Source organism: Cucurbita pepo, chromosome 5, assembly GCF_057944985.1.
Source record: "Cucurbita pepo subsp. pepo isolate OVF chromosome 5, ASM5794498v1, whole genome shotgun sequence".
Lineage (NCBI taxonomy): Eukaryota > Viridiplantae > Streptophyta > Magnoliopsida > Cucurbitales > Cucurbitaceae > Cucurbita > Cucurbita pepo.
This window is the reverse complement of record NC_141802.1, coordinates 3,874,323-3,891,665: the sequence shown is the minus strand read 5'-3', so window position 1 is coordinate 3,891,665 and position 17,343 is coordinate 3,874,323. Positions and strand designations below refer to the sequence as shown.

The window sequence follows — 17,343 nt, the reverse complement described above, 5'->3', positions numbered from 1 at the left end:
TCAAAGGGAGTGGATTGTGAGATCTCACATCGGTTGGAGAGAAGAACGCGAAACATTTCTTATAAAAGTGTGGAAATCTCTTCCTAGTAGACGCGTTTAAAACCGTGTAGCTGATGACTATACATAATAGATCAAAACAGACAATATTTGCTAGTTGTAGACAGTAACGCAACAAATAATCCCTACTACTTGCAAGATTCTCGGTTTAGTTTTGAATCTTTAAAGAAAGAATCCTCTTTGAACGATCCATCATTTTCAACTTTCTCTTATATATCTATATATATATATATATATATATATAAACTCCAAACCCAAAGCATTAGGGAGCTAGCTGCATTGAGGCCATCTCAAGCCAAGCCACCACCGCTACAACAAAAGGGATTGATATTATAAGTTATTATTTGGTATGGAAAGGGTGAAGAGATTAGCAGCTGAGCATGAGGTGCTGATAATAAGCAAGACTTCATGCTGCCTTTGTTATGCAGTCAACGTGCTTCTAAGGGAGCTTGGAGTTAGCCCCTTGGTGTACGAGCTGGACCAGGACCCTGATGCCAGGGACATGGAGAAGGCTCTTGTAAGGCTACAAGGCTGCCATACGCCCCCCGTCCCCGCCGTCTTCATCGCCGGGGACCTCGTCGGCTCGACCAACGAAGTCATGTCGCTGCACCTCAGCGGAGAGCTGAATCGAATGTTGAAGCCCTTCAAGGTGGTTCAAGAGAACTAGAGCTTGTGATATGATGATCATATGGAACAACTAACTCAACCTTGGATTCTCCAAAACTTAGCAGCTTTCTATGTTATTATGTCGTGTGTGTAATGAATAAAACTAAGTGTATGTCAACTAGTCTCAATGTTGATTTGGGCTTTATAACATAGACCTTTTCTTTTCCATATTTTTAATCCTTACTCCTCGTTCTATTTCTAGATTTTTGTTCTTCTTCGTTGTTATATTGTTATTTTTATCGGTTTATCCATCTATATGTAAAATATTCTAAGATCTATTGTAACCCTTTCGAAAAACGAAAAAAATAGTGATTATCTTGATGTAACTCGTATAAAATAGTGAAATCATGTCCAAAGTAAAGGAACTTGTAACCGCTCCATCTCACCGTTAGCAGATATTGTCCGTTTTGATCCGTTACATAGTGTTGTCAACCTCACGGATTTAAAAACGAGTCTACTTGGGTGGGAGAGGTTTTCATACTCTTATAAGAAACGGTTTGTTCTACTCTCCATCAAATGTGGAACCTCACGATCTCGTTTGTTCCACTCTCCATCAAATGTGGGACCTCACGATCCAAATAGGCAACCCTAATTCTCAGCCCAATTATTCAAGCTTTTGCTGAATCAAGAAACCAAGTAATTAACACTTGTTTGTATAAAATTTGGATCAACCAACAGATAAAAGCTAGAATTAGATTACGTCGATCGAAAATCTAAAAACAAGATTTGGAAATCTTATTCTAGATTGAGTCACTTCACAATCGAACATGATCAAGGCAATTGAATGACAATTCTACCACAAGAATGCTTGAAACTTAGAAATGGAGATGATCGAATTTCTGGGGAAAACGTCTCAATTTGAAATCTGAATTACATTCCTCCACAAATCTCATTTTTACATAATATATTGTGGGTATTCATAGTCTTGCAAGAGACGTTTGTGGCCGAAATTTAATCTCGATCCCCTTAAATCTCCACACAAAAAGTCAAATTGTCCCTTTGACCATTACATAATTTATGAAATTAAAAATAATACTTTCCAACCAATTTGACGTGTGTTTTGTGGTTAAGTAGACCAAATTTAAACCCTGTTGTTGACATTTTTTAATATTTTTGGCAATAGTTCCATTTATCACATTGAGGCTACAGTACACTAATCTGTATTTGACTCTGATACAATTTATAACAACTTAATCTCACACCGACCAAAACTAAATATAAATTAAAAAGATCAAAACTTTAAAATTTTAATTTAGAGATAAAATAGAAAATAAGGCATATATATATATATATTATCCAATAAATTTTAAGATTTTTTGAAAGTAAAAAAATTAAAATTTTAATATATTACAAGAGCTGCGCTCGGGTACGGCCAATCCCACGATGGCAATTCGAATCTTCCTTCGTCTGTGGGAACGGCGTCGGCCGTAGATGCCATTTCCCCTCTCATTCAGCAGAGTCCTCCGAGAAGCGAGCGAAATGGACGAAGCCAAGACGACGGCAATGGCTGCTCAACACCAGCAACAGCTGCTACTGCAACAGCACAAACAGCAACAGCAACAGCAGCACCAGCAATTTCTTCTTCTTCAACAATTGCAGAAACAGCAGCAGGCTCAGCAACAGGCTGCTGCTATCTCTCGCTTTCCTTCCAATATCGATGCCCATTTGCGCCCACCGGGTCTTCATCTCCGCCCTGGATCCATTAATCTCCATCAAAATCTTAACCCTAATCCAACCGCGTCTGTTCCTAATTTGCAGTCTAACCCTAGTCCCACTCAACCACCGTCACAACAATTGCAGCAGCAGAAACAGCAGCAACAGCAACAACAGCAACAACACCAGCTGCAACAGAGGGCAACGCGAACCGGAAACCAGGCGGAACTCCAGATGGCTTATCAGGACGCTTGGCGTGTGTGCCATCCTGACATTAAGCGCCCTTTTGGTTCCCTTGAAGATGCTTGCGAGAGGTTCGTCATTTTCAAATGCGTGTTTTTAGTGCAGTTTTTTGTGTGTGTGAAGTTCCTAAATCATATATAATTATGTTTTAAAGACTATTGCTAGCGAGGATTTTGCTTTTATTTGGAATAACAAATTTTCACTGGGTAATTTCTTGCATTTATCATTCTTTTAAATTCTGTTCCGATCATTAGTTTAGGACCATGGATTATGGCGTGTGCTTAAGGAGCTTAATGGATTAAGAAGACACCTGTAGAAAAGGAAACTAGTAGTATTTGTCTTGAGATTACTAAGCACACTGCATAGAATTTGGCTCCCCGTGAATATGATGCATCTTGTGCAGTAGATCTAGATTCTATTCTTGCAATTATGAATTGTGTTATGCAAATTCTAGTTATTGCTTGGATTGGTGACTGACTAACTTTTGTTTCTCGACACGAAAAGGGCACGCAGAAAAAGCCCACCAATGGAAGTCGAACGTTAGCTATGCAAAAAAGGCTTCCAGTTCCAAACAACAAACCTAACAGAGAATTACAATATTCCTTGGAAACCGAGGCCCAAGTAGAGGCATTAAGCCTAATGAGAAACCACACCTCCTCCTGATCATCCTGTGAATCATGGTGTTCCAGGGAGATTGTTGGCAAAGTTACAATGATTTTTTATCCAAAATCTATTCTTATAGCAATTCTAGTAGACTGGAACTATTGCCTTCCTTGATTTCTTAATCTACTTTGGGCCTCAATATAGTATTTTCATACTGCGTATGGCCTCCCTTTCTACGGACTTCTCTAAGACAAATCAAGAGGCAAAAGCCAAAAGTCTGTATTGAGGAAAGTTCACAACCTCCGCATTTCTGTTAACATTGACAAGGTTAATGTGGTTTCTTCTCAATGAGTTTATGTTTTCAAATGAAAATCCTTAGCTGGGACATTAGGAGTTTGCAGGCTACCACTCAAAGATCCTTTTGGGTGGGAACACGTATAGTTCGGGCTCTCTGTTTGGTTAATTTTTCAAGCAATAAAGTTGAGTAATGTGGGTATCTTCTTACTAACTTCATTTGGGGCTTCCACAAGATTGGCTGGCCATCTTTTAATTTCCTTGGGGTCTCCGGTGATATTATTATAATGGGGGAATTATCCATGATCCATGATCCTTGATGGAGGTGCTCTCTCTCTCTCTCTCTCTCTCGCTTAATCTGAGACTTCTTGTTTTATGCATTTATATTTAATTATTATTATTATCATCATCATCATCATTTTTCATTTTTATGTGCCTGTGGCTGTTCCTCAAGACACTAAAGACTTAGGAGTTGAATTTGAAAGTTCAGTGGGCTTTAGTGAGGAGACATGGATACCGGTTGGTGATTTCATTGTCCTGCGGCGGTCTTTTGGAAAATCCTTACTGACCATGTTACTTGTATCATGAAGCCCTTCTATAGGATTATAGATCTCCTTTAATGGATGTCCTTGATGTTTTGGAAAGTGCAAGTTCAAATGCTTGTGGAGGGGGATGAAAATACTCCCTTTTTTCAGGATTGATGCTGCAAAAAGTGAGGGAAAACTGAAGAATCCACGTTAACCCTTTGGACTATCTGGGCGGAGAAAATGGAAGGTCTTTCAAAATTTAGGAAGATCCTTGAGGGAGTTTGGTTTAATAGTGTTTCTTCTACTGGGTTCTCTCCCAAGATTCTCTTTGTTCCAAATTATAGCATTTCCTTATTTGTTGTACCCTATTGGATTTTCTTTTAGTGCCATCCCCTCTCGTGGCTTTGTTAGTCATTTTGTATGTTTCATTTTACCAATGTAGTAGTTTCTTATCTCTCTTTTGTAGAGTCAAGGATACATTGATAGTTACAATCCCCATACTACCTAAACTCTAAAAGTTCATTGATCGTTATAATGATACATAGGCGAGATCGATCCGTTTAAAATTTAAAGTAGTTACGTATGGTCTTTGCCTATTCCTTCTATTACTTGGTTGTTTGTATGAGTGTGAAAGAGCACTGGATAACTTGAAGTGTTGGGAGTAGCATGCTTTATAGCATCTGTTCCCTCCATATTCTTATCACAATTTGATGATTCATTGATGCATTATGCAAAAAATTTGTACAGGCTGCTGCCATATCATGTGGTGGCCGACTATGAGGCCGAAGAAGATGATAGAATCCTCGACTCTGATCCAACTGGCCAAATGCTGTCACGCTCTCAGCAGTGGGACCATAACATCTCAGCCAAAATTTCTGAATTCATTGCCACTTTTGAGAAGCAGGTGTTGGCCTTTAACATCATAACTCGCAAAAGGACACTAGGGGAGTTCCGTTCAGAAGAGAGATTGATGTTTGAACAAGCCCTTATGCAAGAGGAGAAACGGAACCTCTTGGAACTAAAAGCTGAGATTGAATTGAGAGGGAAGGCTGGAAGAGAGGTTCATGATGCCAAAATGCGGATGGCAGCAATGATGCAGACGACTGACCTAACGAGGGCTGAACCACAGGCTAACGAAATGATGGTTCGTGGTCCCATGAGAACAGGTGCGCATGTCGGGTCCCAAAGCAGCGATGTTCGAGTTGGCCATGGTGTTGGGGAGCAGGAGCAAGTTCATCCAAATGAAATGATCAATGGATGGGGAAACAACAACACACAGGGAGGTGATAAAGAAGCATCAGAGGATCTATTAAATGACGAGGAGGCTGAGAACGGCGATACAGGCATGCATGATAGTTGGCGCGAAGTTGGGGAATTTGACCTGAACACGAGATGAAATCTTGGTGGAACAGCTTAACAATGGAGTTTAAGTGAAGTAGAGCTGTTTTCTCCAATCATCGAGGTTCGCTTAAAATGAGATGTGCTCGTGTATTTGACGAACAGTCGAGGACGTGCTTGCATATGAGACAAAAGCCGAATTACCAGTCGAGGATGATGGGTACGTTGGATCTTTGTGTAGGAAATACATGTATTACTTGTACTTCTCTATATTGGTGATAGAAGTATTACAATTTCGGAAAAGGAACATGCTGTACTTAAAAAGTAGTATATGATGTGATAGAAAAAAGATTTGGAAAGTAGCAAGAAATTGACGAGAATATGCTTTTGGTAAACATATTTTTGAAACTTGCTTTTCAGTAGAAATTATGAGTATTTAAAAAAAAAAAAAATTATTGTATTCAGATTTTGAATTTTAAAATTTAATATGTAGAATTATGATAAAAATGATTACTTTTTTTTAAATATAATTACAGTATTCAAGTTATAAATTTAATTTATTTTTGATAAATTAAAATATTTACACATTATATGATATTAATTCCAAGTCTATATATATATATATATATATATACACACATTGACATACTTTTCTAAAAGTGCTTATGAATGAATAAAATTAATTTTGAAATAACAATAAAAAAAATTGATAAAAAAGTTAGAAGAGTGCTTCCAATTAATATTTTTAAAAAAATTTATAAATCAAAATTTATCAAAAAAAAAAAAAAAAAGAGATTTTCTTCCATTTATATATATATATATATATGAACGAGATTATTGGAGTGAGTGCCACATTGGTTAATTTATAGTAGAAGATCATGAGTTTATAAGTGAGGAATACTATCTCCATTGATATGAGACTTTTGGAATACCATCTCCATTGGTATGAGACTTTTTGGAAAACTCAAAACACGAGAGCTTATACTTAAAGTTGACAATATGATACCATTATGAAGAGTCGTAATTCTTAACCTGAACCTCTTGAATTTTCTCAACTGAAGATCCAAGATCTTTCTAATGCTTTTTGTAAGGAATCACATACATGAATCTTAATATTTCAGCTAACAAATTTAGCAAACAACCAAAACTCCCATTCCCATAACAAACTTGGGAGGATTTTTGAAAATGAGAAAACCAATCAATAAAACAAACATTCCTCAAAAAGAGCAAGTGGCCAACTACATCTAGAGCTTCGTCTTTTCAACCCCAAATATATCACTCATGGCTTACTTAAAATTGCACCCCAATGAAGAACACAATGCACCAAACATCTAAAACCCTATACTAACTAACCAACCAAAAACTGAAACCGAAACTGAAGATGAGAGGAGAGAGAAGATGGTGCTCAATAAGAATTGAGATCATACTTTGAAAATGGGACATGCAAAGAATGCACAAAATCTAGAATTATCCTACAAAATATTGGGGAGTTGAGAGTCTAATCTCTGTTGCAATTCCTTGATCTTCAAAGACAGTTCTGTTTTCTGCTCCTTGTAGCTTTGTAATAAATATTCTTTTCCTTCTATCAACTCCTTCAAGTCCCCCACCTCCTTTTTCAACATCTCAATCTTCTCCCCATCTCTTACTTTCTCAGTTAGCTCAAAATTGCAATTGACATCCATATAGCCATTTACGTGACCGTTTCTCGTCTCATTTGGCCAACTTCTTACCGCGGAAGGTGACTTATCTTTGGGGCTTGCTTGCCCTAAACAGTGATCTGCAATTACTTTTCTAAGCCTCTGAATCTCTCTTTCTGAATCAAACAAGTCTTGGTTTGAAGCATCAAGCTGTGACTGTAAATGGGAGGAATGGGCTACCTGAGCGTTAAGAGAATTTTGCAAGTGAACAATTTGATCTTGCATTTCCAGTATCATATCATCCCTCCTTTTCAACTGGTGCCTCAACTTATGAATCACTTCACGCTTGCTGAAGATATCAGAACCAGACTCTGAAACACAAGGTGAGTCTGAGCAGTTTGAGTGGTGGAATTGCTTTGCAGGCAACTCGAGCGGGTCAGGAGATGATGCCCAAATTACACCGTTCTCCTTGTTGAATTCAGAAGCAGGAACCATAACCAAAGGAAGAGCGCTTTCAGAATCAACCACCATTTGGTCAGTAGGTGGACACTTTACATCCGTTGTACACTGCGTCCCTGCATATCCAACACAACGCCGTCATTGGAACAGAAACAATAGTAAAATAGAGCCAAAAGCTGCATAAATTATTCAACTACCAACTTAAAGGTCACAAGTTGAATCAGCCAAAATGAGAATCTTCATCTATTGAATCTCACTCATTAAGGCAATAGTTAGATAAAAACAATAAAACATTGTGATATCTTTCCAACAATTTATGAGAGTGCCTTTTGAGACCTCATTTCTCGTTTGAGGGCAACTCATAAGGATGGAGCCCAAACTTCCTATTTATTTAAAAGTAGTTGGTGTGGAATTAAAAGGGGAAATTACGAGGAGAATTGAAAGGGGAAAAATTTAGCCCCACAATCCCAAAGACAGACTATGCAAGATGAAATGCCAACACTAAGTGCAGCGAACATGGAAAGAACAAAGAAATCCAAACAGGGCCTGGTCACCATGCCAGCACGGAAACAACCTCCATGAAGGTCCAGTGGGATCCTAATGTAGCCATTGCTGCAGCATGATTTCCAAAACGATGCAAGGCCATGACAAAGGTTAGCATCATAGCACAGTCCACAACAACCTTCCCCCCAATCTCGAGATATGATATGGCAAGAGGGAAACCCCTTCCAGATGACTCATGGAGAAGAACCCTCCTCTCTCCTGCATGCTATGGCTAGAAGGAAACCCCCACTCTAAAAAAAGATGGTTTCGAGGTATTCAGCTTTCAAATTTTGAAAACACCTCAAACCTGTTTTGAAAATAAAGCTCTTCTAAGTTATCAAATCCAGATAGAGTTTTCAAAAATTGTGCCCACCAAACAGCTATTTCTTAAATTTATTTATTTTGCCAATCTAAAAAAAGGGAAATAAATAAGCAAATAAAAACAAAATCCAAATCACATACCAGATAGGCCCTGACTTGTCTAATACAAAACAACTATTTTCTGCACTAAAGCTATTAAACTCCCATGGAATAGGTCAGCCTCAATCTCTATTTTCATAAAAGAAGAAAAGCACCTAAAGAGACAAAAAACCAAAATTTTGATATTCTTTTTTAAAAAGAAAAAAAAACAAGAAACAAGATCTTTTGATACTGTTGAAGATGTCTATTGTTGGGACCTAGAGAAATCAAAATATTCCAAGTGCGAGTCTTCAAATTGACAAAAAAATAGAAACATGCACATCATGTTGACAGCAGAAGATCCAAGAAACATATTAGTAGAAGCCATACTACATGAGATGGAAAACACAAAAATGCAAACACAAAAAAATCTCATTAGCTCAGCAGCTAACTGAACACCGTGTTTACAAAGTTATCTATCTTTTTTCCGTTCTAAATGAAAGATTACAAAAACCAACCTGGCATACAGTTGAAACAACATTCATCACCTCGTGTAAATGAATATACATTCGAGCAACGACACCCAGCAGCCTTTCTTCTGTCAGAAGATTTCACATTTCCTGAGCAGTAAATAACTCAGAGTTAATAAGCTTCAACCAGGCATTTTTCTTCAATCATTCATAAATAACAAGACCTGTTAAAGAACTGCCACTATCCTTCAGCTGCCTTGTGTCAAACACTTGTTTCAGCTTGTAACCTAGGCGAACTGATAGGGTGCTCAATAATGCACCCCCAGCAATCAGAACCCAATTTGGGCCTTCGTTGGAAGAAATTCTAGACTTCTGAGCTCTAGGACCTCGACTTGTTCTTGGAGTCATTTTAGGATCTAGAAGCGTGGAAGATGTTCCCAGATGATTCAAGCTCTATAATGAGATATATATCAGAAAAAGATTAAAAAATAATTTGATTGCCATCAAGGTTGATCATGTAAAATGCATAAAAAATAGTATGAATTTTGTTGCTTTCAAAGTGAAAACCCATGGTTTCAAATTCGATGAACATTGGTGACACGAAGAATAATATTTTATGAGTGCAAAAACAGGTAACAGAAGACAGCAATGAGCATCTAATTGTAACAAAGAGTAGAATATTGATATTGGTGGAAATGTAGAAGATTCACTTTGCAAAAATGTTGTTGAAAAAGTAGGTGGCGACTTAAATCTAGAGAAATGTTATCAAGAGTGAAATTGGAAAATTGTCTTGCCTAATATCACTGATAATGCAGCAGACAGTAATGAGCTTCTAATTGTAATCAAAGAGTAGAATATTGATATTGATGGAATTGTAGAAGATTCACTTTGCAAAGTGTTGATGGAAAAGTAGATGGAGACATAAATCTGGGGAAATGTTATCAATAGTGAAATTGAAAAATTGTCTTGCCAAATGTTAATGATAAGGTTCGAAAGAGAAGCCCATTCATTGTCTTATCTCCAACTTAAATCTAGAGAAATGTCACCGAAGTCAACGAAACTTGTTACAACAAAAAAAGTGTTTGATAATATTGAAGAAAGTTCAATACTAGATAAAATGAACTAACAACTCTTCAGTTTTAATATTTATGTCTATATACATAAGCAATATATGCAAACCTACAAATATTACTGGAATTTGTAACTATCCTTGAAGAGAGTTCATTTTTTAATCTATAGGGGTTGGGATTTAATGAACTGGTGTTGCTTGTAGTCTGGAGAAATACACACAAACCTAAGTAATTATAAACAACATTAAACATCAAAATATGAATTAAAAAAATCAGGAACGCCTAATTAATTTGATATTGGAAGTCAATCCCATAAGACTGAGTAAATCCTCTAGCAATTAGTCTGTCCTTCGATCTCTCAACCGTTCCATCAGTCTTATGCTCGACTGTAAAGATCCACTTACACCCAACAATTCATTTTCCACTAGGTAGACCTACCACTATCCACGTGCCATTTTTCTTAAGAGCTTCAATCTCATATTGCACAACTTTTCTCCTAACTAGTCACACATTTAAAATCACCTGTTAATTTATTTATTGAAAATTAATTACAACCTAAGTCTGGCACATGTGATACGAAGTTAAAATATAAATTTTGAGTACCTCTAATTGAACTTATTCCAACCACTTCAGAGTATTACACACCTACAATTTTCAAAAAGGAGTTTGGAGTTGTTAGCTTGATAGTTTTGAAACAGAGATGCATTCTCTGTCATATGACCTGATGCTCCGGAGCCTAAAATCCAAGGTTGTATCCCTTCTTTACTAGCTATCAAAGAAGTAGGCATAACTTTCTGTGCAACCAGTCATCCATTTGTTGCATCTATTTGTTCTTTCCTAAATGGTGCTGACTCTGAATTAACAGAATTATCACAAGCTACATTAGCCATATAGGCCCTACCATCATGATCATTGCTATGCTTAGGTTTCCAATCATCAGGCTTCCCATGGATCTTTGAGCATGTGTCTTTTATATTAATCACCTTTTTGGAATTTTCACACAAAGGTCTTCTTTTGTTTCTGCTTATTGTCACCTTGTACTATGGTTAAAACTACAGGGAGCAAGTGCATAAGCTTCCAAAAGTGTAGAGATTGGTTCAAATTTTCTTATCGTTACACTTTCCTACTTTCTGTTCGCCTTACTTTAGAGAAGGCTTCACGGAGAGTTGGCAACGGCTTGGTTCCCATGATTCGTCCTCAAACTTCATCAAGATTGTTGTTAAGACCAAGAAGGAATTTGAATGTCCTATTTTTTCTCAAGAATTTTCATGTATTGAGTTGTATCGTCAACATGCTTCCATGTATAGACTAATGCAACTGTTGCAAATGACGAGAGAATATTAAAGTATTCAGTAAAAGATTGATCACCTTGGCACAGATAATACTATAGCACAAGTGCATAACATCACTATCTTCTCCTTGCCACAGATAATACAGTAACACTTGAACAACTACAGCTATGCAACATCATTAGCTCGTCCAATCAAAATTCTCAGTCATTCTATCTAGAAATATTGGTCAGCACGCACACAAAGTAGTTCATGAAGATAGTATGATAGAATTTCCACAATGAAGCATGAGATGTTTTCTAGTATGTCATACATGATATTTTCAGGGTATGATGTAGCAAACTCTTTACAAAGATGGCATTCGATGCCTACACCTTTTAAAACACTCGTCTATTCTTCATCTACGATGTTATTTCCCGCATATAACAACAGTTGGAGTTTATATTGCGCACGATTAACTGGTATTCATTTACATCAGCACCACCAAACGTGCCATTCGATCAGATGTCTAACTACAATCTAAATTCATGATAAATTTTAACACGTCTGTTTTTGTAGAATTTCAGCGTTATCAGTCACAATTCACATAAGCAATAGTACATCGCGTTACCGTCAGATACATCTAAATATTGGAACAGCTCAGTATTTTAAGATAAAAGCTAGAATCAAGCTGTTCCACAAAAACATCGAAAACTTCAATCGTATAAAACCGAAACAGTCACCAGAAACTCCATAAGGCAAATGAAATCTCCAGAAACGAAAGAAATAGGTTCCAGTGTAATAAAAATCAAAACGCGACACATTTTGTAGACAAAAATACCACAGCAATACATTAGCTCACACGATCGAAGAGCGGAAAAAAGAAAAGAACAGGCAGCAACGGCAAAAATCAGAAAAAATAATTCGAAGAACAAACAAAGAGAGAGAAAAACCTGACTCATTTAATCAATCGATGCTTCAGATTTCTGATTCAGAACCTCTATCTTCTACGAAGTCCATTTCTGGTAAAGCGTGAAACCAGAAACCCGGAGAGAGAGACAGCGAAGAGAGAGGGAGAAACTAAAAGTGGTTCGTAAATTCCAATATTTATTACAGATAGAAATAACTAAATAAATAAATAAATAAAAGGAGGAATTATATTATTTAAATTTAATATATATATATATATATATTATTTATTTAAAGCTCCACGTCAGCCATTCAGCGGTTCCCCCCAACCCTTCTCTGGGAATTTTCCGGTCCTTCTTTCGGGATTTTCTCTCTTTTTTCTTTTTTCTTTTTTCTTTTTTCTTTTTCGTCAAAAATAATACAATCTAATAGCTTTTTTTCTTTTAAAAATATTTACATTTTTAAACAAATATTTCATTTAATGGAATGACTAACATAAATATTAATTAACTGCTTTTTATCATTAAAAGCTTAATTATTTTTTAAAATCACAATTAATAAAATTGTCCTACTAAATCACTTGTATGTCTATATACTGATTAGTGATAATCACAGATGGTAAATTGATTTCTCTACTTGCAATTATTTTATTATCTGTTTTTTTTTTATAATATTTAATCTAAATTAGGCTTTTCCTTTTCAAATTCATCTGTAATACTTTAATATGTTATTTCATTATTTTTTTTATGTAAAAAGAAAAAAAGTATTAAATGGAGGATTGCCCAGAGTAGAAAAAGTGAAACTCTTTTAACAAGTTGAGAATGATGCCTTGCGTGCAACCCTATGTTTGTTTTTACAAAAGATAATTTGGCTTCCCTCATCTTTGTCGACCTTCCTTAATCGAAGTAGGTAACTGCACGAAGAAATTTTAAGCTTAATCAACGTTAATGATTAGAATCGAAAAATTTAAGTAGCTGCATCAGCTTCTAAACTCAATCGAGTTATGTCATTTTACTTATTCATACACCATGTGACAAAATAATCATTGTTCGACTGAACAACTCCACGATGACTGACATGTAGTATGACAAAGTTATTTCGAGGAATATAATTCAAAATCAAAACCATTGTACTTACAAAATTGTGGAATTGAGCAAAAAGTGTGATGTTCCACATTGGTTGGGAAGGAGAACAAATCACCCTTTATAAGAGTGTGGAAACCTTCGGACGCATTTTAAAGCCTTGAGGAGAAGCCAAAAAAAGGACAATACCTTCTCCTAGTAGACGACTTTTAAAGTCTCGAGGGAAAGCCCAAAGAAGACAATATCTGCAAGGTGGATCCCCTCGTAGACGACTTTTAAAGTCTTGAAGGGAAACCCAAAGAAAACAATATCTGCTAGGTGGATCCACTCGTAGACGACTTTTAAAGTCTTGAGGGGAAGCTCAAAAACGATAATATCTGTTAGGTAGATCCCCTCATAGACGACTTCTAAAGTCTTGAGGGGAAGCCGCCCAAAGAAGACAATATCTACTAGGTGGATATGGATATAGGACAGGAATGAAAGTCTCAAACAAATAAACAAAATGGGTTCTCAAATAATAAATTTTGGGTATTGGAATTGCAAGCTAAAATTTTACATTCATCACATAGTTTGTTTCTTATACAATTTTACATAATAAATACTATATAATAAATGGGGAAGGAGATTCCAGCCTATAACTTGGGGAATGCTTAAGAAAATACACTACTAATGTCTGATCACCTGAGTTAGGCATAAGTATCAGACGTAATTATATAGAATATTGTATAAGAACTCCATACACAATCAGACATTCCAACATAAAATCTAATCTAAAGAATATTAAGCCAAAAGTTCAAAGAATTTCAAATGCCACCACTAAACATCAAGCAGAACTTACTTTCATGCGGTGCTGCTTATTATCTCATCTATTCTTCAGATTTCTTCTTAGCCTCCTTCTGATACTCCTCCATTTCTTTCAGCCAGAGATCTGCAAATTCACAATTCTTCCAAGCTTCGAACCACGGCCCACCGCGAGTGTAATGGATTGCTTTAGGGAGAGTGCTCAAATCACCCTCCACACTCTTGTTATGGCCCTCGAGAAAGTTCCAAACAAAAGGGATTGACCCAATTTCATCATCCTCGAGCCATTGAAACCTATGAAGAAAAGCACCAGTTTGGGTGTTGACAGCCTCAGGTGTCAAGACCTTGTTCTTTGGATGGCCACAGTTGTACAAAACCATTGAAGACCAGTTCTTCCTTGGGTACACAGTTTGAACTGCACCATCCATTTTTGTAGTTTCTTTTGGTGCGTAATCATGGTGGACACACATAATTGCATATTTATTGTCAATCAAGTCCCTCAGTTCCTTAATATCAGCTAGATACAGAAAATCACAGTCCACAAACATTGCCCATCCTTTGTAATTTGCCAAATACGGAGTTAAAAACCGGGAAAACGAGAACTCTGTGCTTTCCAATTGTCCTCTCTCACGCCAATACGCACCATTCTTTCTCAGATCTGCCTGCTTGATTGGAATGATCTCAACAGGGATTGAAGATCGTTTCAAGATGGAATGGCGACAGACCTCATAAGCAAGATCTTCACTAACATCATAGCCCACAAAGATCCTAAATGGTTGCTCCAACCCTTCAACAGCAGAATGAGTCTCTCCGTTACAAGAACCCATTGGAAGCAGATGGTTTTGGCACTAAATCTTCAGATTCAACAATCTCCAATGCTAAAATTGCAGTAATTCAACCAAATTTTAGCTACCAAATAATAAAATGCTATAGAGAATCAACAATAAACGTAAACAATGTCCTTAAACACAGAATCCATTGAAGGCCACAAACATTAAAATTCCATAAAGTATCAAATCACCATCACTAGACCCAAATTTCCAATTCACAAAATCATTTCAAAATCAACAACGTTGCAGGATTCTAACACAACACTTTCCGGATGGTGGTTTGATAATTTATAAGAAGACCTCAAATACCATAGATCATATACATTTCCAACACGAAAAAAAACAAACCACCGCCAGAGAAACGGTTATCTTCAAGGGTGCAAAACAAAAGAAACAGAGAGATCCAACAGGGAAATGGAAAATAATCCCACAATGTTAAAGATTTCAAATTAGAAAGAACACAAAACGACCGACACATTTCCAAAGTCGTAAGATCCAAATCAATAAAGAAACAAAAGCAAAGATATATCACAGCAAAGATATATCACAGCCTCGTAAGATCCAAATCGTAACAAGTGATTCAAGAAGACGAACACGAAAAAAATCTAATACAAGTAAGAAACACAAAGAAAATGCATCAGATCTGATTGAATTGCGGAAATCAAAGAGAAAAAGAAAGGATAGAAGTGTACCAAGAAACAGGCAAATGTAGATCTTGGAAGAGGAAGAAGAAAACAGTCAATTTTGAATCAGGTTTGTTTCTGGTATTTGTAGATTTGAGAAGAAGATCTTGGTTCAAGAAATGTAGAGAGAGCGCTCTAAATCGTCTGCGAGGGAGAGAACTTCGCGGGTACGCTCCTTGGGCGATGGACGTCGGGGAATTCGGGGGAGATGATATAGAGGGTCCAGCAAGGAGCACGTGTTCACTCCCCACTTTTTATTTTAAAAAAGGAAAAAAAAATTTAAATATTTTAGATTAATTTTTTAAAAAATAGCAAAGCAAAGATGTTGTCGGTGAAAATACGGAAGGCTTAGATTTTTTGAAAATTCAAATAAGTTATTAATAAAATGTTATTGGCTGGATATATTTTTTAAAAAATATACCAATTTTATTAAAAATATGTAAATTAACAAATAACTTATATCATTTTTAAAAAAATAAAAAAATGTATATTAATCTATATATATATATATATATATTTTTTTTTTTTCTTTTTCTTTTTCTTTTTTTATATTTCAATTTCTCAAATCTTGGTTTCAAAATTTTCCGCTCCCGTTTTCTAAAACTTTCTTCTTGAATCAAGGCTAAAGGCTCGAGCATACGTCGTTTGGTCGTAGTCGACGCAAGAACGAATGAATTTAACTCATTTGTTGCTAAGAAATGAGTGTCGCACAATCGTAAGTCTGCTGCTATCAAAATGCTATAGTACAGTTGTCTTTGTCGGTGGGTCAAACAAAATTTTTGGGTTTTTTTTTTTTTTTCTGTGGTTGGTATGGAAACAATGGGCACTTCTCTCTCCTAAATATTATTTTATAAAATTCATCATTAATTTATTTATACTTTTAAAGTAAAATATCTGTTTTTTTAATATAATAATAATTATTATTTAGGGTGTAATACTAATGGGAAACCAGGAGCGTAACTAACCAGGGGCAGGGGCACATGTTTTTCTTTTTCTCAATTTACTAAATTATTATTCAATTAAATTAATAAAAATATCTATAAATTTTGTATTTTATCTTATTTAAAATTTTAAAAAATACGTGATATGAACCCGACATCAATCATACAACATATTTCAATGAAGATGCACATTGAAATTATCAAAAAAAAAAAAAAAAAATTCAATTTATGCCATAAAGAAGAATGAAATTTCACTGTTATAAATTTTGGTTGGATTATATTTAGAGTAATTTAAAGTTATTGTATTTGATTAATATATTTTAAAACTTTTTATTTACTTTAGGTTACATTTACATCATGGTTTAATTATGGTCATAAAGTATGAATGTTACAACTCTATGAATGTTACAACTCTTCGAATGTATTTGATAGTTTCATTTTGAGGTCATGTAAAGCCATATATATATTGTATTAAGTAAATTTGGAAAATATAGTAAAAGGAGCATTTGTATAATGACGAAGTTTATTTGTAATTATATGTAGTTTAGGTTGCATGTAGAATCATTTAAGCTCGACATAATCAATCTTGCTTGGAGTGATTCGAATCTCAAATAAGTATTCTTGCCTTAAAATATTTGATCAAGAATAATCATTAAAGCTAGACATGATCGATTTTGCTTGTGGAGTAATTCGTAACTCAAACAAATATTCTTACCCCGAAATATTCTATGAACGAGATAATCCGAATTTTACTCCCCTTATAGTAATTTCCATATCAATACGATTAGTTTTGAATAGAAAACATCACTACTTTATTTAAAAAATATCATTAAACTTTGAACCGTGCTTCAAAAATTTTAGAAAATTTTC

General features: G+C 35.6%; 3 protein-coding genes and 1 pseudogene across 5 annotated transcripts; 2 read left to right on the top strand and 2 right to left on the bottom strand.

Moving 5' to 3' along the window:
- The first annotated feature begins 317 nt into the window (after window positions 1-317).
- Window positions 318-891, top strand: LOC111795349 (glutaredoxin-C13 pseudogene; annotated as a pseudogene).
- A 1,195-nt stretch (window positions 892-2,086) lies between these two features.
- LOC111795348 (uncharacterized) lies at window positions 2,087-5,776 on the top strand. Its single transcript, XM_023677706.2, has 2 exons — window positions 2,087-2,690; window positions 4,791-5,776. Exons 1-2 carry the CDS (start codon window positions 2,155-2,157, stop codon window positions 5,437-5,439), a joined length of 1,185 nt encoding a protein of 394 aa, XP_023533474.2. The 5' UTR covers window positions 2,087-2,154; the 3' UTR covers window positions 5,440-5,776.
- Window positions 5,777-6,579: 803 nt separating this feature from the next.
- On the bottom strand, window positions 6,580-12,340 carry LOC111795347 (uncharacterized). 3 transcript variants are annotated; one of them, XM_087124285.1, is made up of 5 exons: window positions 12,181-12,325; window positions 11,103-11,276; window positions 9,114-9,340; window positions 8,938-9,039; window positions 6,580-7,593 (listed from the first exon to the last, which is right to left on the bottom strand). In XM_087124285.1, exons 2-5 carry the CDS (start codon window positions 11,165-11,167, stop codon window positions 6,854-6,856), a joined length of 1,134 nt encoding a protein of 377 aa, XP_086980411.1. In that variant the 5' UTR covers window positions 11,168-11,276; window positions 12,181-12,325; the 3' UTR covers window positions 6,580-6,853. The 3 variants fall into 3 exon arrangements, with proteins under 3 accessions (XP_086980411.1, XP_023533473.1, XP_023533472.1); XM_023677705.2 differs by lacking the exon at window positions 11,103-11,276 and having other exon boundaries at window positions 9,114-9,342; window positions 12,181-12,340; XM_023677704.2 differs by lacking the exons at window positions 11,103-11,276; window positions 12,181-12,325 and adding an exon at window positions 11,328-12,155 and having other exon boundaries at window positions 9,114-9,342.
- Window positions 12,341-13,725: 1,385 nt separating this feature from the next.
- LOC111795346 (protein CDI) lies at window positions 13,726-15,763 on the bottom strand. Its single transcript, XM_023677702.2, has 2 exons — window positions 15,542-15,763; window positions 13,726-14,897 (listed from the first exon to the last, which is right to left on the bottom strand). Exon 2 carries the CDS (start codon window positions 14,844-14,846, stop codon window positions 14,085-14,087), a length of 762 nt encoding a protein of 253 aa, XP_023533470.1. The 5' UTR covers window positions 14,847-14,897; window positions 15,542-15,763; the 3' UTR covers window positions 13,726-14,084.
- Window positions 15,764-17,343: the final 1,580 nt, after the last annotated feature.